This window comes from Phalacrocorax carbo, chromosome 1 (genome assembly GCF_963921805.1).
Source record: "Phalacrocorax carbo chromosome 1, bPhaCar2.1, whole genome shotgun sequence".
NCBI lineage: Eukaryota > Metazoa > Chordata > Aves > Suliformes > Phalacrocoracidae > Phalacrocorax > Phalacrocorax carbo.
This window is the reverse complement of record NC_087513.1, coordinates 5,360,343-5,385,924: the sequence shown is the minus strand read 5'-3', so window position 1 is coordinate 5,385,924 and position 25,582 is coordinate 5,360,343. Positions and strand designations below refer to the sequence as shown.

The window sequence follows — 25,582 nt, the reverse complement described above, 5'->3', positions numbered from 1 at the left end:
GAGCTGTTCGCTGGCCGCAAATCTCCTGCTGCAGCCTCCTCTGCCACACAGCGCACACGGATTAATTGCAGCTTTCTACTTTTTAGGTTACAGCTGATCCGCGAGTCCCCAGAAGAAAGGGAGCGTTTCCTAAGCAGCATGACTGACAAGACTGTGAAGAGGGGGTTTATTGAGAGCATTATCTAATTCATTCCCTGGCGAAGGAAACTCATCTACTTTTGAGACTTAAAACTTCTAAAGAAACTGCTATGATCTGAGATTGGCCATAAAACTATTTGTATTGAAAACTTAGCCAGCATGCCTTTAGTGAACTTCATTCATTAACATTCTTCCTGGCAAGGTTTCCACATCTCAGCGTTCATTTTATACTTTAATTTGGTTAGTAGGTCTTTGTTTAATCGTCCTATTGAAAGGAGAACAAAGAAGGTTTAGGTGATACAGTGAAGTAATACTCTATATTTTATCTCTGGAAAGCCCAGACAAAGTCAGCAGGCTCTGATACCCTCCCATTCTTTTTTTTTTTCCCTTTTTTCTTTTCTCTTCCAGGACATTTGGAATCACAAATCAGTTGCAGAGCATAAAGATCCTCACTGTACTTAGCTGCGGACACCTTCAGAAGAGAAACACCTTGTCAAGCAGAGAAATGATGCTTTGAGCACGACATACAGCCCCGAAGGAAGATTATCTCAGGAAAAGCGCATCCCCGCTACTCCGGGGATGGATGCTCTGCATTTATATCTCTGTCCTCCAATACAAATCAGTAGTCAAGATAGTTTCTTCCATTTCTGAGCTTTGTGCTTATCGTCTCGACGCTAACACCATAGCTTTCTCTGGGTGCAAAACTCATTAACAAGTTGCAATTTTGCCTAATGACTAACGCGCTTTGCAGCGAGCACCCAGCGCTGCTGTTTTCTCCGGCGACCTGCGGGCACAGGCTGCCCTAAAGGAGGATTTACAGGATAAAAAAGATACAAATAAAACCCCGCCTCATTTCACAATAAACGGAGCTGCTCCCCAGCCCCAGCGTTGGCCGCACGAGTGGGCAGCTCCTGGGCTGGTGTAAACCGACACAGCTCCAACTGACTCCCAACTGACTCCAGATAATAATCGGGCCCCAAGTAAAGGCAGGATTCAACAAGTTTTTCTCATGGAATAGCTTTTACGCTCTTTTCTTGAGTATTTGCCACCAATACGTGCTGTACCACTTCAGTCCTCTACGTACGGTACATCAGTAACAGGGGGAGAATTGTGTCTGTCTTCTCTTTATACCGCGGGCAGACAGCGAGTTGTCTTCTCCTCACTGATAACTTTTTAATTCTTTACTTTCTAAACCTTTAAGCAATTCTACTCCAACCACCCATGGAAAGAGATGTTTTCCAGAGGCAGTGCTCGCAACTGACTTTCCTCTGGGATGAAGCTGCCCTCCGAGGCAGGAGGACCATTCAGAGACACGGATGCTGCCCCACGACATCCAACGAGCAAACCAACCTGCGACCCCGCCGCCGTGCCCTCTTCCCATGGACGGTGGTGTCCAAAACCCAGATCACTAATGGATTCAGAGGAACAGAAATGCCCAACCATAAATTTGAGCCGAGAACCAAGGGAGCAGCCCTAACTCTGGCGGAGTTTACGGAGAAGAAACACGACCCGTGAAGTTACGGCAGCAAATACAAACGTCTGGGGAAGCAGCTGGGCTTGCTCAGCGCTGGGTGGTATGAGGGGCTGCAAGGAAGGTCCACGCCACACGGCTGCTCAGGGGGTAACTATTTTTGGAAGCCGATTATGTTTTTATTCCACCAATTCCCGATATGCACCAGCGTCAGTGAAAGGGGAGGCAGGCTCTGTACGGCTACGACCAGGGCTGGCTTCAAACCGATGACCCGGAGGTGAAGGGCCCCGTCTCCCATTACTAATCCCGTCAGCCACACAAGCCTCCTGAAAATGATGCTTTGGTTTTATTGCCACAGGGGTCATTTATAAAATCATAAAACCCAGCGTAGGAAACCAACCCAGCGGCAGCAACACACAGGCATGCACAGAAATAGCTGAAGGGCCATCGAAACGGCCGAGTTCAGCCCTCCCACGGCACCTTGAATAATCCAGTTGATTAAATGTGAGAAGTTCTGATTAACGGAGGGGAGGAGGAAATGGATAAACGACTTACCAAAAGCTAGTTCTTTATTATTGCGACCAGAAATGACCAAAGACTGTGGTTTTTGTATGTCTGCACATTACACGTAGAAAAGAAAACAAGAATCAGGTCTGCAACATCCAACAATTGCAAATAAAATAAAATAAAAATCAAACCCAAGAACTTTCTTGACTGGCAATTAGCAGGGACAGAATATAAATGAGGTGGCATTGAACAAAGAAAGTAACAGTGCACTTTTAATAAACCAATTTCATCCATATCTCCACTGATTTGCAATTTAACAGTTCTATCAGCAAAGCCTCATTTCCCTAACTAGACCGGTACTTTTAAAAACATGACTAATTCATTCTCATTAATATCAATTTGGATGCATTTAAAAAATAACTCTTAATATCTGTGCAACAGGTCAAAGGGCCATATTCTCAAACATCAGATGTTTCTCAGTGTACGGTTTCAAGTAGAAATGTCCCCAAATTAACCAATCAAGTCTAGAACCACTTTGGAAACCAAAGGTGTAATTTTTCCCCCCCACATTCATTCGTATGCTTCATTCAGCTCCGAGACCCATTGCACTACAATAGCCAATACTGTCTAATGGTTTTTTTTTTTTCTCTCCAATTTCCCCCCTCATTTTCAAGGGGGAAGACAACACGTATTTGCTTTATTAGTCTTTCCAAGGGGATACACGAAGCAGAGTCGTGCATCTTCGGCGTGACGCCATTCTGCATCTCCTCCATGTAAGGGCGAGCCCGACCCTTTCGGCAAACTCACAACCACTTGTTAAAAAAAATAAAAAGAAAAAAAAGTTCCAATTCCAGCTACAGATTAACACACTGTAGCTACCGTCAAAAGTGCAGAGCCCCCCGGCCTAAGCTCTCGGGCAACAGGATTACTCACTTCTTAAGCAGTTGCCACATGTTTAAGTATCTGAATCGAGGCCGAATTACGGTGCTGGCCGACGGCTCGCGCGTGCGCCGCTGGGGCGCATCTCGCCGGTCCCTTAAAGCCGTAAGGACAGGCGTAAGTCGCACGGGCTTTTAATAGCTGCTAGGTCTGTATTCTCAGGCAAACAAAGTAAAAATCCTCAAGCCCTAAAAAATAATTAAAAAAAAAAAAAGTACTTTATAAATATCAGGTATTTACACGTGTGAAAATCTTTTAATGGGAAGTGTTTTTTCACACCAATGAAATGTACAAGCGATGGAAAGGTACACCGACAAAGACTAAAAAAAACAAAAACCAAAGTATAAAATATATTACAGGTCCACCGAAATAAATTCACACGGAAGAAAAAAATGGACACAATAGAAACCTTTTTTTTTTTTAAAAAATAGAAGATATATCACAAAAGCTTGAACATGTTTATTTTATGTTAGTACTAAAAATCAAGGAAAAAAGCTTCATATATTCTCATCACAAAAATATTTACCAGCCACTTTTTATTTCCATGTTATGATTATCTGGCTCAGTAGGATTAGAGGCTGAACTGCATCCAGACTACAGAAATCATTCCAGGTCTCCTCAGTTTGCGACTTACTGCAATTTACATTTTCTCCTCCTCTCAGCACCTTAACTGCAAAGGTTTGAGAGGGATTAATAACAAATCGAGAAAGAATAGGACAGATATCTGTATTTACAACATTCATTTTTGTTGCTGCCGAGCCACAGGAGCGGGAGCGGTACCATGAACTACCAAAGTCTTCGTATCGCTCTGTGCAAATTTCCCTCGGTAGGTGAAAGACACCATCAGAATGTACCAAAATCCAACCCCCTGGGCTCGGGCGGTCTGCGAAACGCAGCAGCCCCCGACGGAGAGCATCTCCTCGCCCCTGATTCACTCCAGAGTCACAACCCTGACGGTCGGTGATGGAGGGTGAGACGCGAGCAGGCTGGATCCCCCCCGCAACGGAGTCAGGGCAGAAGGTGCCACAGCGACCGCACGACTTCAGTCCGCTGCAAAGCCTTCAGTGTGCCCTGTGCTTCCTCTTCTTGTGTTTTTTATCTTTCTTTTTGTTAGCACACTTGGAGCAGAACCACTGTATCTCTTCCGGGGGTGCGGTCGTAATCCCAACGCAAGGCCTGTGAAGGACAGGAAAATATTGTACCGTTGCCGTGGAGTAACGTCACTTTTGTCTCTTACCCAAAGACATTAAACTTTTCAGTGGGAGACAGGATCTGGCCTTCAAATTAATGGTGCAATTATATTATCATTATCTTAGTGAATATAATGGTTGAACGGAAACCTAACAAACACTTGCTTTGAAACAAACAAACAAAAAAATCGAAAGGACACTCAGATAAGTTATTTTAATAGAAAATATGAGCGCACTTTCAGGTATAATAGGCTAGATTTAAAATAATTTCAAATGCTTCTTTAATACACCTGCAAAAAACCTTATGATTTTATGCGGCTGTTTAAGAAAGCACCTAAAAAGTGATTAATTCCCTCCAACCCTTTTGTAAGAGTTGACATTTATATTACTGTTCATACAATGCTTCATAATTTGAAACGTCTATCTGTACACACTACGCTCATAATCCTGTAGTTCTCACAAAATGACCGGAATCAGCAATATTTCCCAGCAGTTTAAAAAACAACTGTTATCACCAATGGCTGTTAATTAAAAAGTAACTCTCCTTCACAGCTTAAAATCTGCTTTTTCAAATTCCAGAGAAACAGAGATAAAAATATCTTCCAGATTATTAAATTGGACACACTAAAGCCATTTAAATGTTCCTGGCGTCACGAACCATAAAAAAAGAAGAGGTTTTTAATAATATAGCCCCAATATGCCAGGGAACGGCAGAGTAGGATGGAGGAGAGCAACTTACCAGTGATACCAATCATCGCAGTCATCACAACCTATCATTGGACTGCCATCATCTGGCTTGTTACAGCCAGGACAGATCCAGATCTGGTTACCCCACTCGTCTCGGATCTGGTGCAAAGAAAAGGAAAGTTAGCTGGTTTCCAGGGCTAAGCGAGCAGCAAAACTGACATTTAAAGAAAAAAAATCAAGTTTCTTGCTTATCTGGCAAAGCTACTCAGCGGCCACCATCATTATTTATGAATTCCCTGATCATAAGTGCTGGGTGCTATGTTTTAATTGCTTTTCCTATACTGTACATGACAAGAAAAGCCTGCATTCTTCTGCATTGTCCTGTAAACCAGTACAGCCAGTTATACCACCCGACCTAAGCACAGGCACTCACATAGAGCAGCCAGGGCTTAAGGCCACAATTCCTTCTCTGTCTATACTACCGCGACTTTTTAAATTCTACCCTGTTAATGGCAAGAGTGAGCAAAGGCAGCCCCCTGCGTAAGATAACAGTCTTATATGCATGTAAAATATACAGTGCCATGTGTATATATTGCCGTATTACTTATTAGCCAAAGTCTTCAACTTCAACTAGCTGATAAGATCAGGATATAAAAAAAGTTGTTACTGAGTAACTTTCCATTCCCCTTATGACATTTATGTCACAGTACAATTTACTAAAGGGTAAACGAAACGAGAGAGGCAGATCATTTACAGTATTAGGCAGCTGCTTACTGGATTCGTCATATTCAGAGCTTTATGAAATTTTTTTCAGGTTTATATCCCGCTAGACCCATTATTTGTATTTTTAAATTTCAAGTGGTTTCTTCAACAGTTCTTTGGTAAAAACATACATGTAAAATGTCATGAAATCCACCCAGAGAAGTGCAATTAACAACACAAAGTACAAAACGTCTGGGTTATTACCCTGATTTCATCATTCCTTGATGAAGCTTTGCACATGATCACTGAATCTCAAAAACATGAACTGCTTTGTTCTCAGCTTTTGCGCATTAGTGCATTTACAGACATCTAAGGCAATAACCTTTTGCTATCTGTACTGTTTGCAAAAATGATATTAAAAAGTAGTAGATGAAAAGCCCCAAATGCTCTTAGAAAAAAATAAAAAGCCACTACATGGTGGTCTGTACATCTTACACCACTTCCTGAAAAATCAATAGGAATGTACCAGAGCTGCAACCAACACATCACTCTTGACTGTCTACTCTTAAAGCCCTGATTTTTTTTCTTTTTGCGTTTTAAAACTAGAAAATGCAAAGCCCAGGATTATTAAACAGGGAACAATCCCCTTCCCAACAGTGAAATGGAGCAGGCAACGTCATACAATGAACTCGATTTTCAAGCTGATTGACTGCAATAATCATTCCTATCTACTCATCTAATCTCACATCTGCAAAGTCATTTTAAGTTGGTAGAGAAGCATCTGCTCCACAGGTAAAACTGTGTGCGCTCGGGGTGAAGAGGACTGTAGTCTTTTCCGTGGGGTAATCCTGCTGGGAAGGAGGAGATGCTGTGCCACAGTGCTGCAGAGAAGCGACGCTGTGGGCCGTCGGGTTGACACCTACAGCCCTTTACAACCTGCTTGAGCAACCTGGCTGCAGCCGCGGCATCCTCCGGCTCGGACACTGGCTCTTGGCAGGCACCACGTCCACGAGGCTGCCTGTTTCAGGCACTGGCAGTGCCAGGTGCCAGCAGCGCTGCCTGATGTCGCTCCTTTAGAAGACAGATACCCTAACTCTTCCAAACTTAGTTTTTCAGGGAGGATGTTTGTCTGCAGAACACCTGTCTCAGGCTTTCAGGGGCTGGAGAGGGACAAGGTGGTTTAGCATCACTGAAACTTCTGACTGTTTGTTGAACAAGGAATTGGACTGCTGGATGAGGATGTTAAAAATATTGCGTAACTTCTCATTCCTTAATGAGCCAAGGGTCGGGGAAGGAGGGACAGTATGTGATTGCTGAGTGCTATTTCAGTACAAACCGCTGAGAGTTAATGATCAGAGCACACTTACTGAGATGCTATCCTACGGGGAGATCCCACATCCTGTCTTATTTTTAAGCTACAAGATCATCCCCCTGTCCTCCCCTACAGAAGGGAGTTGTGGACCACTGTCACACCAGCTTTCCCAGGCCACCTGGGGAAAGCCATTTCATCATTCTGTGTCCCGGATTCCCTTTGTACAAGGGGCTAATAGTTATTAATTATTCCCTTCTTCCTCAACCTCTCTCTCAGCTTTTTGACTTATGTCTCACATCAGGAGTCTCTTTGCCTGTGCAAACAGTTGGATCCCAATGCAGTAAAGCCCTGGTTTCAACTATAATGTTGTAAAAAAAAGAAATAAACTGGAGCCTACGTGTCCTCTGAACTCTCCATAAGGTGCTGAGAGTGTTACCACTAGAAGTACCGAGGAAAAGTTCTAAGTTTTCTTTCTTTAAGCTAGCATAATCTCTAAATTATTAGCTTTTTAATACTTACTGAAGAAAATTGGATGTATTTTGGAAATGCTTCTCTCTTAGAGTGAATTTCCAAGCTTCTGGGCACTACTGTAATACGTGAGCGACACTGCATTTACACCTGCGGTACAGAAGGTGAGGATGTGTATCCTGCACCCCAAAGATACGCACAGCCTATGTGTGGTTGGTTGTCTAGTGCTGTAACCACCTCGGGAGTGAAATGTAGCAGCTGTTTAAATAGAGACCAGTAACATGATACAACAGTTTAAGTCCAGCAGGGACGAGCACCGTTTCCATTAGAAATGGCAGGGTAGATTTACACTAGGAATCATTATAAAAACAGCAATTAAAAAAAGCGATTAAAAAATCATGCGTACGTTGCAATTAAGGCACAGGAAATTCTGTAACAAAAACAAGTTTCAGGTGTTTTAAATGGTGAGGTTCTTGAACTGCCGCCCACTACAGATAAGCAAGGTGTCACCAACCAAGCTGGAACTTAGCCAGGACAGGGAGGATAACAACACTGCTACCCCTGTTAATGGTATCTGCTGCTCTTCAATGAGCAGAAACGGTCAGGACTTGCATTTCACACTGCATACAAAGCAGAAATTTTCAGTAGCGCACCAATCCTAGTCCTGCCCAGAGGCGTGCCCGTGTTCTTTTAGAGAATGCAGTTCCTACGTCATGTTGGATGGGGGGCTTTTCTAAAGGAATGAAGAAGTCTTAATGCTGCCAGAGAGAAGCCAAGCTCAGAGCATGTGTCAAACAGACTAATGAACTACCTACAGACTTTCTGAGATGTACAAACATTTGCGATTTCTGTACGTCGAGGAAACCAGAAAAGAGACTAGTGGACTCTCTGGACTCTCCACATTTCAGATGAGGGCTAAGTCAAATTCTTGATGTTGTATGAGGGTTTTGTACTTCACCTGACTGACAGCAAAATCTATGGCAAGTTTGACATTTGAGGTTTCAATTCAGCACTTTTAAAAGCATCCATAAAAAATCTCCACCTCCAAAAATAAATGCTCTAGCTCAGTTAGCAGAAAATACCAAGTGGGATGTAATTGGACTTTTTAGAAGAAACTTAAACATTGAACTGGGAACATGAAAAAGAATTCAGTCCAAGTAGTAGTGTTTTAATTATTAATCCCTCAAAACACATGCACGGAAGCAAGGGCCAGATAAAGAGCAGCTTGACAGAGAGCAACATCACAAGCCCAGTCTGAGACAATGAGTCACCCAGGAGCTCAACAACTCAAGAGATGAATGCCACTGGCACTGGAACAAAGCATGGCAGTATGCGTTACCTACCACGTAAGTACTGACGGTCTCGGTCACCACGCTCCTAACCGGAGCTTTGGAGCCTCCTGCTGCCGAGACGGCTGGAGAGGGCGGTGGGATCAGGACTGGCGAGACGGTAGCCTGTGGAGGAGGAGGAGCTGGGGCTGGAGGAGGGGTGACGTGAACGGGAGCTGGTACTGGTGACGGCACAGGTGGAGGTGTTTTGGGCCGGCTCACAGGAGTGGAAGGTTTGGCCTCTGGAGCTGGCACCACTTTGCTGATGACTCTGTAGGACCAAAAATGAGACTCGTTAGTATTGATAGGAAAGAAAGCAATGATCGATCACAGACTAGACATAAAGAAAACATAACGCAGCTAATTCACATCACCTTTGAGTCATCAAAGAGGTTGCTGCAACTCAACACAAGGACTGTTGTTATTCCTACACCCATCCATTGGACAGGATAAAGCACAAAGCCATTACAAAGTGAATGCCAGGACAGCCTGAGCCACTCTATTGCTTGCTGTCATATAAATATTCTCTGTGGCTTTACTAAATCTTGTTTCGTTAAGTTTTATTACGCCAGCTCAATTTGTGGGAAATACTCTTCACCGTGAGGGTGGTTTCTTCACTAGGAGGGTGGTGAGGCACTGGAACAGGTCACCCACAACTCTGGATGCCCCATCACTGGAAGTGCTCAAGGTCAGGCTGGACGGGGCTTTGAGCAACCTGGTCTAGTGGAAGGTGTCCCTGGCTGTGGCAGGGGCCTGGAACTAGATGATCTGTAAGGTCCCTTCCAACCTAAACCATTCTGTGATTCTATGACTGGAAAGGAAAGTTAATCAGCTGTGAACAGCACTGATTTTAATCTTCAAACTGAGAGATGATATCATCCTCTTAAGATCCTACATTAGGGGGTTCTCCAAATATTTGCTAGTTTGGTATTTCTTTCCCCAAATGTTTATGAAATCAGCAGTGGATCTAGTCAGGACAAATAAATGACGCACACTATATACTCAGCAGTTAAAATATTGCTACTTACTCGAGTAGCTGAAGTAGACAGGATGTAGCTCTAGTAAATACACAGTATAGAATAATCTTGCCCAGGAAGGGGGATACACAGAGGATCTGACGTTTATTAATGAATGTTGACACAGTGTTATTGATGTGCATGCAATTTAACGGACAAGACAGAAAAAGCCCTTACTATAAGGCTCTAGATTAGAAACATAAAGAGAAGGAAAAGGATGTTTTAGAAAACAAAACAAAAAAAAAAACCCAAACAAAACAGAGGATAGGTCTATTTGTTTTACTACATTTTGGTAAATCATTTAACTAACTTATTTATATTTGAATGGTAACTGTGGGAGTGCAATTGATTTGTGATGGGACTGTAGGAAGAAGGTGATTTAAAGAAAGGTTAGACATTCCAGGGAGGAGGATATCTTAAGAAAGCATAAAACGGAGACATCAGTAGGAAAACCATGATGAAAATCAAATTGCAACAAGTCCTGAGAACCAGGAAAGTCCAGCTCCACTGTCAATGGGAATCATACGTTCAACTTTAGAGTTTACTGCAACTCTCTTATGATATTCAAAAGACAGTATCACTATGACTGGAGACATTGTCTGAATTTCAAGTCAATAATCCAGGCCATCATGTGAGAAAGGCTTGGAATTATACAGTAATTAATACTTGGCTGAGAGGATAGTGTTTTTCTCCTGAGATATGCCACTTGCACTACTAAATCAGAACTACAGCAAGTTAGAGTAAAACCAGACTTAGTAAAAGGAAACACAGAAATGGGTTTGGTACTCCTGCCTAACCTGCCGACTGTAGCATCACACCTACCTTCTGAGGCCTACTATGAGTGACCAGGGGAAGAAAACCAAACCCAAGGAAGTTTAGAAACTTAGAGCGGAGCAGAATCTAAAAGGCTCTAAAAGAGCAACACTGAAGGCATTCACACCACTTGGTGTCCTAGTGATTGCTTCAGGTACCTAACCTGGGAGCTCAGGCTCTTTTTGTGTGTCAGTAAGGTGCTAGACTGTGCATCGAAGTGCAGGACTCACAACTTAAATTGTCTGTGACTTGCAGAAGGAAGTAAGTCCTATTATCAGGCCATCCAGGGAGCCATCTACACATCAAATCCAGCCTCTTTCTCCTGTTATCAGGGTGTATCTGAGAAGCCACTGTTATCTCCTACCGAGAAAGTTCTCTCTTTGGCTCTTGAAAGGCCATGATGTGTTATTTCTGGTTCAGTGAAAGTCTTAGCACATGGCTTCCCAGGGCTCCTGCCAGACTGGCCACCCCACTCAGATGCGTATTCTGTGCTTTCCTCCTTCCATTGCTCCCGCAGAAATCCCCGGCTCCCAACGCTGAACGCCCCTTGGTTGGCAGCAATACTCCCACGGTTTCCAAAGTTATCCTCAAAACTTGAGGGCCACCTCTCAATTAAAAAAAATCTTAGCAATAATAAAAGCAAGGAGAAGGACAGACAGCAAAATATTTGGCACAGCAAAAGTCATTTGGAGGTTTCAAACATCATTGCCCCTTCATTCCCCGCCTCCCTCTTCTACCCCCTCCAAGTAAACAGAGCCCTGCTATGAGTTCTTCTGGGAGTCAACCCTCCCTAAGTCTAGACTAGGAAATGTATTAGCTAATAGGATTTTAAACACAACTTCTCACACAGTGTAAACAGTTTTAAAGAAGTATTAGCCAATATAATTTGAATAAGAGTGACCATGCCCAGCTAACGTATGAAATTAAATTACATAGTCTCTTGGTCTAGATAAAGCCAGGTTCTCCTGAACGGTGTCTTCGAAGCCAGTCTGCTAATAACTGCAGAAGCTACATGGAACATCACATACAAAATCTTCCAAAACGACAAATATTCATTAGCGGGCGACACGCGCTCATTGATTGGCTCGGTTGCTTGAAGTGTGCAATTAGGACACGTTCTGTATATAGGGCAGCTTGTTCATCTTGATTTTAGAGCTCAGTTATCAAAACAGGAGATCGGCATTTGGGAGCACGCTTGGGCCTACCACTCCCTTGGGCTAATGAAGTTCAGAGACTTTAGACTCCAGAGTGGAGAAATGAATGGCTTTGTGCTACACCATTAGAGGCGATGGAGTAATCTCAGCGAGGGTGGATTAGCCTGTCCTCCGTCCTGAAGAAGGGGCTGCATACATGGCAATAGGGAGGTGGGGAGAATCAAAGGGAAATAGCAGTCCCACGACTAATAATTAATGTTACTTCAGACTTGGAGAGAAACCTGATATCAAAACACTATGTAAATGATGGCAAGATTTATGACCTCTATATTATAGACAGGAAAAGTGAGGCACAGAGCACACTGCGAGTAGGCGGTACTCACTACAGCAAAGCTTCGATCCTCCCGGTACCTAGGTCCCTGCTAGGATTTAAACTCTACATTGGACATACGTATATTGTTATCTTCTTTCCCAAATGTGTTTTTGATACGCTTCCAAAATCAGCACTTGTATAACAGAAGTCTGCAAGTACAATACTAAATAAGACAAAATTTCACCTCCTTCCCCACCCCAATTCAGAAATTCTAAAACCGAGGCTGGATTAATATTTTTGTGGTAATCAAATGCAAGCGAACGTCAACCACCATCAACACACTCAGAGGCCCGAGACAAGAATTACACTTCTCTGCAGGCTGCTTGCCTGACAACGTATCACAAACATGCTCTACGCTGAAAGATAAAAAGTCAATTAAAGTTGTTTTTGAATCAAAATAGTTCCTCCAGAATGAAGGGGTGTGAGAAAACCCTTGGAATAGATGTGGTAACAAGACCCTCCATAAATCATACTAAAGGTTACCACTCCCTTTAAAAAAAAAACACAACACCAGAATTAATGTAAAGATTGTGTATCTGGTTGTGTCCAACCTAAATTCTCTTTGGATTTCTTTTTAAATGCTAGCAGGAACTGTATTTCTTGCAGAACCTTGGCTCATTTATAATTGAACGTATGTATCGATACACCTCTTCATAATGATAGCATGAATGAAAACCCATTTTCATCGTTACTCTGGGGCAATCACCCCATTCACAGCTACAGCTGCAAACCCAAACAGGATGAAAATGAATTGTCAGCTTGCAGGCAAAGCGCAAATTATGCCAAGATTTTAAGTGTCGCAATAGGTCAGTTCGTTTATGATCGGCTCTAACTGGCATGAGCTGTAACACGCTACATCTGGAGCAAAATGAGACTCCAAGGTGTGAAATTGTTTCCTATCTTTGGAAGTAATTTATTTGATTTCATTCTGATCCTTACGGCTGAAAGCCCCATTGACTGCCTCATATAAACACAGGCAAAAGACATGTGCACCGAAAGGAAATGGCTTTTCAAAAATAGGATATGAGCCACAGGGCTGAATGATTGCTATGGGTGATGAGCACCAAAAAAATGCTGTATCAGTACTTTGAAAGGTCTAGTAAAAAAATCACAGCAATCTTTGTTTCTCAGAGGCAGAGCTCCAAAGAAGCTGTTTCTCTGCCCAAAGGAAAAACATTTGAAAATTCCTAGTTCTTTTCTGAACCCATGACCCATTTTTAAGCAAGGAGCAGGAGCTAAAGGGGTCTTTGTACATAGGAAAATGACACCATCAGCTGCACTGACATAATTAAAAATAGTACAGCTCACTTGGATTATTATGAGTGATACTGTTATTTATTAGTATTGATATTCCTTTATTGATATAAGTTCCTTGACGCTAGAAAGTTAAGTGGTGTAACTATTTTATTATGGAAAAATCTCACACCTGGAACTGAGCTTGTTGCACCAGAAAAAAAATGAACCACTCTAAGATCTATGGGTAACAGTGTCAAAAACACCCAGGGGAATTAGGAAGATTTCCATATGGTTTAGATTCTTCACAGATTAGAGGTGATTTTGAAAACTTTATTCCAACCCTGGAGGAGAATCAGTGTAATTTAAGCTCTGTAATGCAGCCTAATTCCCATAGTACTTTTAGAAAGGGAAATTTAGTTTTTATCTCTTATGCCCTGCTGAATATTTTATTCTGTGCAAACAAGTCATATTGGCAAATACAAGCTCCACAAATACATGCAATGACCAACTTGTGCGTTTGCAGAGTGCCAGCGGAGCCCCTAGCAATTCTGTGAGTGAGAAGACTCCCGGACTTAAACCTGAAATTATAAAAAACCCCAAATATTTTCATGTGAGAAATTGCCTGCGATGTGGTATTCTTCTCCACCGAGAAAAATGAACTTTGAACACTTATTCCAAGGTATCATCCATTTTTATGGTCACTGCCTGGTCTCATACAAATGGAACAACTTCCACATAAGCGTGTTGACCTTCAGCTGGTGCACACGGAGCTCAACAGCCCATTCTCCGTTTCATTGCTATGGCAAATCCCCACAAACACCCCTTCCTGGGCAAAGGAGTCTAGTGACCTAATCCCACTCACAAATTTATTGAACTTCATCTTAAAACCGGTTAATCTTTTCGTCCCCACCACTACCCTGCTCCAGGATCTCACTGCTCTGGTGGCACAACAGCCTCTTTGAATTTCCAGCCTACAATCATAGCTAAATAATTCCCATTTGTTTTTGTGCCAACATTGTTCTTTAGCTTGAATAGCTCTCTCCCTCCAAAATGTTTACTTGCCTGATGTATTTGTAGCCAGCAATCATATCCCCTCTTCACATGCTAGACTAAACACACAAAGTTGCTCTCCTCTCTTCTCCCAGCATAACACAGGCTCCCCTATGCTCCCCCTAACAGTGCTCCGAGCCCTCCTCTGCACCTGCTCTTCCCAATTCACCCTTCCCGAATACAAGCTGCCTTCAAGAACTCGATATAACATTTCAGATGAAGTATCATCAGGTTTGCATATGATGGCCCAGACACTTCCACTCTCTCAGCTAACATTACCTCTTGCAATGCATCCTGCAGTCACGCTTGTATCATGTTGGCAACTCTGTCGCTCTGTGGCCAGCCAAGGATCCTGCACCCACTTAATGCACCCACCATAGCGATAACCCCACTGATCAGCTCTTTACTTCTGCCCGAAGTTTCCATTGGTACACTTCAAATGCAAAGCCTTAACTGCAGTTTTTAATTTACTGAATTCAATACTATTTTCCCCCTTCTATTCAAGGAGATCCAGTTCTTTCCAGACAATCATCAGATCCTCGTTTGTACTGAGATGGTCCTTCAACCTCAATACCAACAAAAACCATCAGTGTTCTAACTCCTTCTGTGATAAAGTTTTAAATGAAATTATTAAATCAAACCAGTCCTGAAATATATCCTTGAGCATGCTCACTAGTAACCTCCTCTCTGGCTAGATAAGCTCTCTCACAACTCTCCGTTGCTACCTTCCCTTGAGCTAGCTCCTTACTACCGAGCAGTTCCTCTGCTAATCCCATCCGTGCCAGCTTCACGATGAATGTCCTGTGTGACAATGTTACATGTTTTCCTGAAATCCAGCTTGAATTTGCCATCTTTTATTCATCCAGAAGGGAGCATCCCTTCTCCCAACGGTACGACAGATTCCGACTTTATTCCAGCTACACACATGCGAGTGTCTCACCACTTCTCCACTGCAGCTGAGGCCTTCCCTTGGAGGGGAAGCGATATCACCCTGCACCCAGCAACAGTTTCCCCAGTCCAGTAGAAATCACTCAGTGGTGGGAGGTGGAGGCAGCTGCTCTCAGCTTTGGTGGTGGAAACAGATACCCGAGATGCACGGCAAAAAGTCAGCCACTGCCAGCCACATCTCTTGCAGAGGCTGCCAACTGGACTAGGCTAACCTAGAAAATCAGCTGCTTTATCAAAGATTGATATCAAGTCTGTTGGTATGGCTCACTTCCGTTCTCTGTTTTATTCCATTACCTCCAAGCCTTTAATCAGCCCTTCCTCCAAAATTTGTTTTATAATTATGTGTTCTGCTGTCACCGGCTGTCTAGATCACTTTTCCTTTCTTCCCTTCTTCAGCACTCCTATTTTTTCTACTATTTATTAAAAACAGAGTTAACAAACATTGCATTTTAAAATAAAAAGTACTATATTAAAAATTGCTTGTCACCAAATCTGCAAATTCACAACCCAGTTCTTCTACAACTTGGGAGAAAGATTAGCCCATTCCTTGATTTCAGTACATACAGGTCTCTATATTTTACTTCCTGATTCACTGCGGTGATTTCCACCACTGTCAACCTACCGCTGTTATCCATCTTGTCCTAATCCTCAGCAAAGGAGGGAATGAACACAGGATCACAAGGAAAGCATTCTTTCTGTTCTTGGCTCATACCTATATTATCCTTCATCTTCTCCCTGTCTTCATTTCCATGGTCCTCCTTCTCCCCTCCTTTTCCTATTTGCTCAATATCCTTCACAATATTTAATTCAGTTTGACTTCTGCCAAGCCTGACTTCACCTCCACACTCTTTCGCCTTGAAGACGTAACTTTTTGCTAACAGTCCTCTTCTCCTAGGGGTATGAGCCTTTTCCCAAAGTCCTTGTGGAAGGAGTTGTTCATACAATTCACTTTGTAGTCATTTTGCTACAAGTGCCCCCTTCCCACAGGCAGCAAACACCACTTTTGAATCCATTAAGTCTTCAGTCCAGCAGGCATTTCTAGCTAACTCCTTTGGTTTATGGACATTTGCACTCTTGAAATTGAATTACAGGTTTTCTACTGTTTATTTTTCAATTACTTTAAGTGAAACAGAGTTCTGCCCTTGGCCTCCGCCCTCCGTATCTGTTACACCAGGGTATTTCTCCCAACAACCACAAACACCTTTCTGCCGATGACTCTTAAATCTCCCTCCCATTCTTTCTCACCATTCTGACTTAACATCTCTGGATGGTTCATCTCCAGTTTGACAAAACAAATCTGAGCTGGTAGCGTGGCGTCTTGGTATCTTTCATCTTCTTTTCTCTCTTATCATCAATAACGAGCTGCTCAGAGCTTCGATGTGAAAACCACCTGGCATTATCCCCTTCTGCTGAGCTCTCAACAGCAAAACCAGAAGCTGGTAAAACATGTTTATGCCAATGAGCTCTCTGTAAAGTTCTCTTACGTGTTCCTTGTGAAATGCCCTTTATTGTCATCTGTTTTGGGAGATGTTATGGGATGCATGATGTAGAAGCTTGCCCATAAACCAGTCCTACACCTACCCTATTTAATGGGAACTAGTGTAGAATATGAGTTCTATTAACTACCAGAAAATTATGTCAGCACGGCTTTAGAAACATCTAAAACTGTAATTTCCAGCTTGTTACTGAGACATGTTTTTGAAAGAACCAAGTCAGCTGGTCAGTCCCGAACTTGGAGGCTCCGTACAGCTAAAGATCAATTGCTCCCAGGACAACTTCACTAAATTCAGGTAGGACCATCTTTTCCCTTTGTGTCTACGATGGCTACTTCTCTACAGCCCTCTTGTCCACATCCATCTGCCAGGATCTATAACATGAATCCTTGGGTCTATGTAGTTTCCTCACTTTTGTTTAAAAACTTCAATAAAAGAATGAATAAAAAGAAGCACCCCTGTCAAAGATAAGAACGAATGAGTACCTTTCTCTTGCAGCCATCTCCTATGGAGACAATCTCTTTTTTAAACAAACACTCATCTGCCTTTCTAATCTTTCACACGTATTTGATTGGTTTCTGTTATGCTTTATAAGGGCAGCTGCTCATGCCCATTTACACAAGCAATTCGCTTATGTGTCTAAACCTGCCTGAAGTATCTGACTTTTTTTTTTAATTGCGGTATAGAGTATACAATTTTTTTACTCTTGAGCAATAAGCAGCAAAATCAAAGAATCTCAGAGTAAATTGTTTTGTTTTCTAATGACTCAAGCCTTTTCATGGATTCACTATTGGAGTCATCACCCAATGTGGCCAGCAGCAAAATGAAAATAATTTGCCACAGCCTACCACCTACCATAAACAGGATGAATAATTAGTTGGGGTGGCTGCAGTAATTTAAAAAAAAAAAAGAGAAAAAGAAAAAAGCTAAGGACTACGTCTGACGTTAGAAATAACGCACATTCAAGGAAGAAAAAAACTCAATCACCTCTAGAAATATAAAGAAAAATGATCATTTACTTGTTTTGGTAAAAGGGCTATGGTATTCTTCGCTTTTTTTTCATGTAAAAGCTGCAATACTGCAGCAAGGGAGAGGCTGGGGAACCTCCGCTGAAGAGAACGAGACTTTTGGATGGATACAGGACCACACATGGGGATTTTACGGCAGGATCGGGGCCAATATGTTACACTAAAAAAGAACAATCAGGAAAGGGATATGAATAACACCTGAGACAGTATCTTCATTAAAATACATTCAGCATTTTAAAAGGCATTGAAAATCGGTCCTCCAGCTCTTAAAATTTAAAAGACTAGAGAACTGAAAAATGCAGGTATGTACGTACGCACGCACAGACACACACGCACACATACAAAGTTTTATGAAAGCTGTAAAGATCACTGGAATTCCTTAAGCACACCTCTGCAGCCTTGGAGAGGAGCAAGATCATTTTTCATTACTCTCTCTCCTCACTGAGGTGGTCTATTGATCATATCAAAAATTATTTCACCATTACACACTCTTTTCCTTCTTACAACAAAAGTTGGACTGACACCCACAGCATTAACTCTATTAACAGATGGTTAACATGGTCTTTCTCTGCTAAGTGCTACACTGTTAAATAACTGGGATGCCCATTAGTCCTGCAATCAAGAGACTTCTGCTGCCTGAATTCTGTTGTTTAATTTTCCCAAACAGTGATTTACCCTTCTACTTTTTTCTCCCTGAAGTATCACTTTTTGCCTCCTATTTAATTCCACAATAAGTTCTCCTCCAGAGCTTTCTGTTGAATAAGCAACGTCTCGCAGGGTAACCAACACCGCCCACAGCTGTGTCCCACAATAGCCCCATGCTGCTTGCATTACGTCTTTTGGAGGCTTTGGTCACGGTGCCTTAACTGCTCCAAACACTGCTCTTATTCATAAAAACGTGTGGAAGGAGGGGCTTCCAGCAGGATTCCTTTACCTGTTTCCCCACCACAAAACAGTGAAATAAATGGAATGGGTCATGAGCTACTTGGCCAGTAATGCAAACCTACGGCTTACAAGTCAATAAAAAGACAATCCTTTCCTCCCCAGCCACACGTAGGGAGCCAAGGCTGGAGGCAAACAATTTGGATATGTCTACGCAGGGAGTATAATGAACCCCATTATTCAGCTATTGTGGGCAAACACTATGAAGACAGTACTCTAAATTATCAGAGATGGAGAAACTCTCTACTAAATAACATCCAAAGTTCAACACTTTCTTCACACAGTCTGATTTATCCATATGAGAACAACCCTATTAAAAATTAAAGATCCTGAATATCCACCGAAGATGATACTGTAAAGATGAGGCGCATTCTTGGAAACTACATAGGGCAGAATTTTAGTTTAACTGAAGCTAATAGCAAAGTCCTGTCTTAGCTATCTAGCCTTTTTTTCACAACTCCCAGGGAGTCTGAGCAAAAAACACAAATACGTGTTACAGCAGCAACCACAGATCCCCAGTGAGCTAAGCGGAGCACCAACACAGTCATTGCCTAATTTCTTTGCTTCAACCAGGTCAGTAAAAAGCGTATTGATGGATTTGCTAATACCTTCTTCTTCTCCTCTCCTTCCTTGGTGCCATTACCTTTTTAAAGTCTGATTGCATATGTGTGTGTGTGTGTAGTTTTCCCACAAAAATTCAATCTCTGGAGAGTTTGCAGCTTAACTCTTACATAAATTAAGCTTGTTGCAGATAGAAGATCCATCATTTAGGCATCTGGTTTCAGAGAATGTTACCCTGTAATAAACTTGGTGGTACTGTGCACGCTGCAGGTTAGATAATAAAGTTTTATGGAATTTCAAAATGTGTGATTAAAGAACTGTTTTACTGCAATTCTGTTGCCCAACTGTAGTTGCACTTAAAGTAACAAATTCTTGAGTAAGTAGCAGTGATGACCCCAACCACGTAAATTTAAGAAAAATAAACTCCTCCAACAATCCAGCTGTGTTTCAGGTAGGGTTATGGCTTCAAAGTGGAGATTTTCTCAAGCTCTATTTCCTTTCAGACTTCCACTTTTTCAGACACTTGCTATTTTGCCGACTTATAAAAATATGTGCTGTGAGCACCTTGTTGTGATAGAAGTTCTTGGATGGATGGTCCTAGAAACTCGGTGTAATAAACCGGAAAGCAACAGGACAGGTTCCCCTGCCCTCTTAGTCCCAGAAGTATCTCTTAGTCCTCAAAGTATGCTTCTGGGTCACCAATATTACACAGCAAGGTCACATCTACTGGTCAGAAAATTACCTGGTCTGCATATATGCCACTTGGCTTTGAGATTCCCTACAAAGGGTGTCAGCTAGCTATGCAAGTGGCTTTTGTCGTGGGGATATCGTGCAGTCAAGTGAGCCTCGAAAGGAACGTAAGTTAGGCCTTGGGCTGATAACAGCCCACCAGACAATAAAAAGCTTTAGTGGAGTCAATTAAACATCTGGGCAACAAAACTTCTTCTATCCTTTAATCCTTTTAGGACTTTATTTTACATCCACAGGGTATTTAATATACATTTTCTATAGGCACATATGCATACATATCTGAGCATGTATGCAATTTGTTTTTGGAGAAAATCATGTATCTACTCACTTTAAAAATATGTAAGACAAGGGGCAACTTCATTAGAGCGGCAGGTTTACGAGTTAAACACTGTTAAAATACCTGTCTCGCGCCTTCTCCTGTCTGGTTTCCAGGTTCCCTGCTGATGGCAGGGCTATGACAGAGTGAAGTACAAGTCTGGAGCAAAACCCCAACATTTTAAGGTAAATTTGGAGACCCAATTTAACAAAAAATATATATCCTGCTTCTAAGTCACAGAAGCAATGACACAGCATTAGTGAGCGGCACTCTGCCTTGTGGTCTGGCATCAGTGTCAGAAGCCATGTGTTTTTTCTTACAAACTGTATTTAAATGTGGAATAAATTCATCTGAAGTATCAAAAAATTACAGCACATACTTTTGCTGAAGTTTATGTCAACTGTGGCAGTAGCTGGAATGTCAACACCTCATCAGCAGACATGCTTTTGAAAAACCTATATGTATGAAAAATGATTGCGCTTAGGAGAAATAACTGGACAAAAAGAAACCATGATGCAATCAAATAAAAGCATTAAATGCTGCTCACCATTTGCAGTTGATTTAAAATTTAAAAGTCTATACTAGCTGTGGTCTTTTGTTTTGTTTGTGTGTTTGTTGTTTTTTTTTTTTAAAGATAGCATCTCTGGTTCCTTCCTATGCTAACTCAGTTAGCAATCTACCTTGATAACACTGGAGTGGAAAAAAAGCCAGTGAAAACCCCTTCCGACATATCACTCAAATCATATCTAAAAAGGTGGTCATAAATATTTTAGAACCCAAGCAAACTAATAAGAGCTAGGCCCATTAAGGATAAGATCTTTTACAACAAATTAAATAAAACAATTTATTGAAGCCTGGACTTGAGATAAACTAGATTTACTAGCTGACCTTTTATTCATTTAAAGAACAAAATTAGCTCTAATTGCATTAGAATGGAATCCAGTAAATTTCTTCTAATGTGGCATCCATGCAAGTATTGCTGTAATTGTTTACAAGTAAGATGGAAATGCTCTGATTATAATCTACTTTCTTCTTGTTTTACTGTGCAGTTAAAACACTTGCAAAAAACCCTAAAGTAGAACAGTTTTTCTAATATTGGTGTCTCCAGCCTCCAGCAACAGACATTTTCATATCTATTAACCTAATGTTATTAATAGCCATCTCTTTTGAACTGATGTGTGTTGTATGAATATTTGAACACCAGACAAGCTCAAATGCAGCGATCTCTGAACCTAGGAGCAATATGTACTCATCTCCACAAAAAACAAGAAAGGAGACTTCTCTGCCACTATCATCACTGCTTTGTATGTTGGTCCAAGCAGAGGAGCCAAGAAGCAAAATGACAGAATAAACTTTTCGCTACACTGCAAAGGCATTTTCCTCAGTGCTGCTGCCTTATTTGAGTAAACTTGTGTTGCTGTCCTTGTGCTGTGTTTATGGTGTGATGTGAATCTCCACTTCAAGCACCATCAATCTGGCACTTTTTCTTCAGACACCTGAAGAGACTTCACGGCCTCACCAAGATCTCTAAGTACTTCCATTAAAGACATTGTTTTATATGGAGTTGCCCCCAACAAACCAAGCTCCTGTTGAATGGGTACTTAAGTACCTCCAAAAGCCTCCAAACAGCTCTTCTCTCTAACAGAGGAAACTGAAATAACTCATTAGTCCATCTAGTTTTTACTCATCAAATTCTATGAATCCCCAAAAACTGTTCTCATACCTTTCCATGGCGATTCATGGTATTCTCAAATCCCATGCTAGTAAACTCCAGAGACATGCTAACTGAAACACGTTTTCATATAATAATCACCGGATATTCAGAACTTCATTACCAACACAGACGAAATTGTGTGAAACTTAACATAATACTTCACAAAAGCTTTTGTTTCTGCCTGTTAGGAGCTACTTGAAAGGCTGATGATCCTCCTGTGGTCTTTTCAACTAATAACTTTCAACAGAGGTCACAGAGACTTCTGGTGTTACTTCAGAGGTCCGAGCCACACTCACAGCTATGTAATGCTTTGCCTCAGAGCCGTTTCATAATAATCACAACACATGAAAATTAAAATACACTCCGAGTTCAGGCTGAATATTAATTGTTGAGGATGAAAGCAAAAGTATTATTTAGAGCAGGGCAGCTCTACTGTGAGCTCTGCCGCATTAGACACCAGATTGACAGGCAACACAAAACAGTTCCCAGAGCCACGTGGTGCGAACTGTATTTACTTGTGTAACAGCAAACTTCTTCCTGGATTTTGCCTTGGAATACTATGACAAATCCTAAAAGCTATTATGAAGTTCCATAAGTTCTTGTTTGCCATCAATTAGAAGGTGCAACTGGGTTATAATGGGACATCAGGGTGCCAGTATGGTGGGCAGTGAGGAGAGATATTTAAGGTAGAAAAGGGAAACCAGAAAACAGCTAGAGGTGGAACATTAATGACTCAAACCTTGTTAGGTTACACAGCCTAAGCCAACCTCAAGGACAAGTGTCTCATGGAGAAGATGAAGTTCCCCTCCTAGGCCCGGTACAGATGCTGCAGAGAGCTGGAGCACAACCACTTTTTAGCATTTCCTACCAGCTGCCTCCAGGACTCCCTGGCCCCTGAATATCTTGGCCCTGGTGTTTAATTCTCCCCTAATTTGTCTAGAAACTTTGAGCTAAGTCTGCTTTGTGCATCTCCCATCCTGGAGTTGGGGTCTAAACTCTGGGCTCTGCCATGCTATGGATCACAACACCTGAGGCCCTCCGATGGTGGTCAAGGTGCCACTAAACACGCACAAAGGAAACTGCGATAGAAGTTAGTTTCCCAAAAGGCCATAAAACAAGAAGTCAGTATCTCTGAGCCACTCTGGGCTGGCGGGGCTGCCAATGATGTACCCATATGATTTGTTGCAAGCAGATGGAGTCTGAAGTCTCCTCTCAAAATGTGTGTGGGTATGAGAAAGACTGGGGTGAGATAAGATGGGAAGCAAAGTCAACTCTTTGGTGCTAAAATACGGCTGCAGAACTTCAATTTACAAGTTCTGCCTTGAAAATATGACTTTATTTTCTCCATATAAACACTTGTACAGTCCTTGAAAAAGAGGATTTTAGAAGTATTCACAGGTCCTCAAGGAGGAAAATGGATTTGTGGGCTTTAAAGGGACAGTCTGTCCAGCCATGCACGTTCAAATCATGCACAGCAGGACAGGCAACTGTTCTGAGAAACCTAGAGCTTTTGTACAGCAATCTGAGGTGTAGGAATTTTAGATTACCCTCAAATATTGTGAAAGGAAGAAAGCAGAAATGGTTGAAGAGCAGGAAAAAGCCCTGATATTTGGGGTGGGTGCTTCCCATAGAAACCAAGAATGACCACTTCATTCTTGGTAGCAACTTCAAACCAGTAAAACTCAGAGTTACCTACTGAGGAGGAGTAGGACAGCAGAGAAAAACAGAATAATCATCAAAGATGCCATTTAACTTACAAAACAGAAAAATTAGTGATTAGGAGATTTAGTTCAGAATAGCTTTAAAAGAGAAACAACTACATTAGCCATATTTAATGTGATGAATGGAAAGGAAAATTCTGTTTGGTGCTCATGTTTGCCAGCAGACATGAAACTGTGCTCTGTGCCATTAAACACACAAGAAACCTGATTAAAAGAAACCCTTCACATACAACATAGTACCAGCCTAAAAAGCCCAGTGACGCATGGTTTCCCCAGCCTCGCCAGCCACCTGTTTATGCTGTATGATCTCACGATAGGGATCATCCTATTTATGTTCATACAGTACAAAGTAACTATTATTTGTACAACAGCACCCAGTAATTAGGGAGCTAATGAACCAACATTTGAAACGCGTTAGGTACACTCATGAATAATCATCAACAGTTATAATAAAGCAGACGCGTATAAAGGAATTTCAACTGTTATAAGTATAAAACAACTGTTAGGGAAGAGCATTATGAAACTTAGCTGTAGGTTATGCTAGGGATAACCATCCATTACAGAAACCTCACTAAATGTCACTGGAGGCATCATACAAGTCTAGATGGAGGTTTGTAAGCCATGCCCTCGAAAGGCACAGAGTAGGAAACACAGTAGGACGGACAGAAGATGATGGGTCCCACTTAGAGATTAGCATAAAAAGGGCAAAGTGTCAAAAAAGTTTCTACTGGTAGGTGTTCTGCTTGGTTTTTTGTTAGAACAGTCAAAAGACGTCATAGCTCTATAAATATCATTTGGCCTTAAATTTTAAGTGTTTCCCACTGAAAATAATACGACAAGTGACAGAGGGTGAACTCTGGTGAGCATACAACCTGCAGATGGATTTTTTCATACTTACATCTTGTCTTGGCCTGCACCCACTCTTAATGTCAGCCGAGGAATAACCGGTGATGGAGCTGGAACAACTGGTTCCACCTTTATCTGTGCAAGGGAACACAATCATCAATCAAAGACTGCAAGCAGACTCCCAAAATATATTAATTACATGAAAGCACCGATGGAGTTAATCACATAGAGTATATCGGCTTAATGAAACAGACCTATGACAGACTGATCACCGCTCTCTCACGCTTCATGTTGGAGCATGGACGGTCAGAGTTTGCTGGGAGCTCCCAGCAACAGCAAATCACAAATACGAATTCTAGACTAAGAAGTCTGCCTGAAATTTCACTGCATTTGTACCTGCTCATACACTTTGTTAACAAGTTTTCCCAATTTAGTATTTTTCTAGAGACACAAAACCCCCCAGTATGTTTCTGAACGATGACATGAAATGCTTTGACCTTAGTACTCAAACTTGATAGGTGCCCACTGGTGTTTGCGCTTTCTTCTGAGATTTAAATTCAATTATTTCCCAGGTTCATCACATAAGAAGCAAAAAAACCCCAAGCACCAACACTGAATACTTCATGAAAGTGCTTATCCACATAGGTGTAACGGAGACACTGCCTTCTAATGCAATTAGGCTGAGGTTTCTAACGGCTGTATTTCAAATGGCCTGGTTTCCAGCCTGCCTATCTGGTGGAGTTTAGACCACTTGATTATGTCCTTAAACTCTTTGAGCCAGTATCTGTCAAAATTACCAACGGCCACGGACCTACTGCTTGGCAAAACCTGTATAGAATCATCTCAGATTTTAGAGTTGACATTGTAACGATTCTCCAT

General features: G+C 41.8%; 1 protein-coding gene across 3 annotated transcripts in view; it reads right to left on the bottom strand.

The window, feature by feature from the left end:
- Positions 1 to 2,160: 2,160 nt before the first annotated feature.
- The window catches only part of TAF3 (TATA-box binding protein associated factor 3), a 119,228-nt gene continuing 95,806 nt past the window's right edge, over positions 2,161 to 25,582 (bottom strand). For all 3 annotated transcript variants that reach the window (XM_064442734.1, XM_064442741.1, XM_064442749.1), the window contains 4 exons: positions 24,756 to 24,838; positions 8,758 to 9,013; positions 4,985 to 5,091; positions 2,161 to 4,231 (listed from right to left, as the gene is read on the bottom strand). In XM_064442734.1, coding sequence (XP_064298804.1) covers positions 4,117 to 4,231; positions 4,985 to 5,091; positions 8,758 to 9,013; positions 24,756 to 24,838 — 561 coding nt within the window. In that variant the 3' untranslated portion in view covers positions 2,161 to 4,116. The remainder of the gene's footprint in view (positions 4,232 to 4,984; positions 5,092 to 8,757; positions 9,014 to 24,755; positions 24,839 to 25,582) is intronic.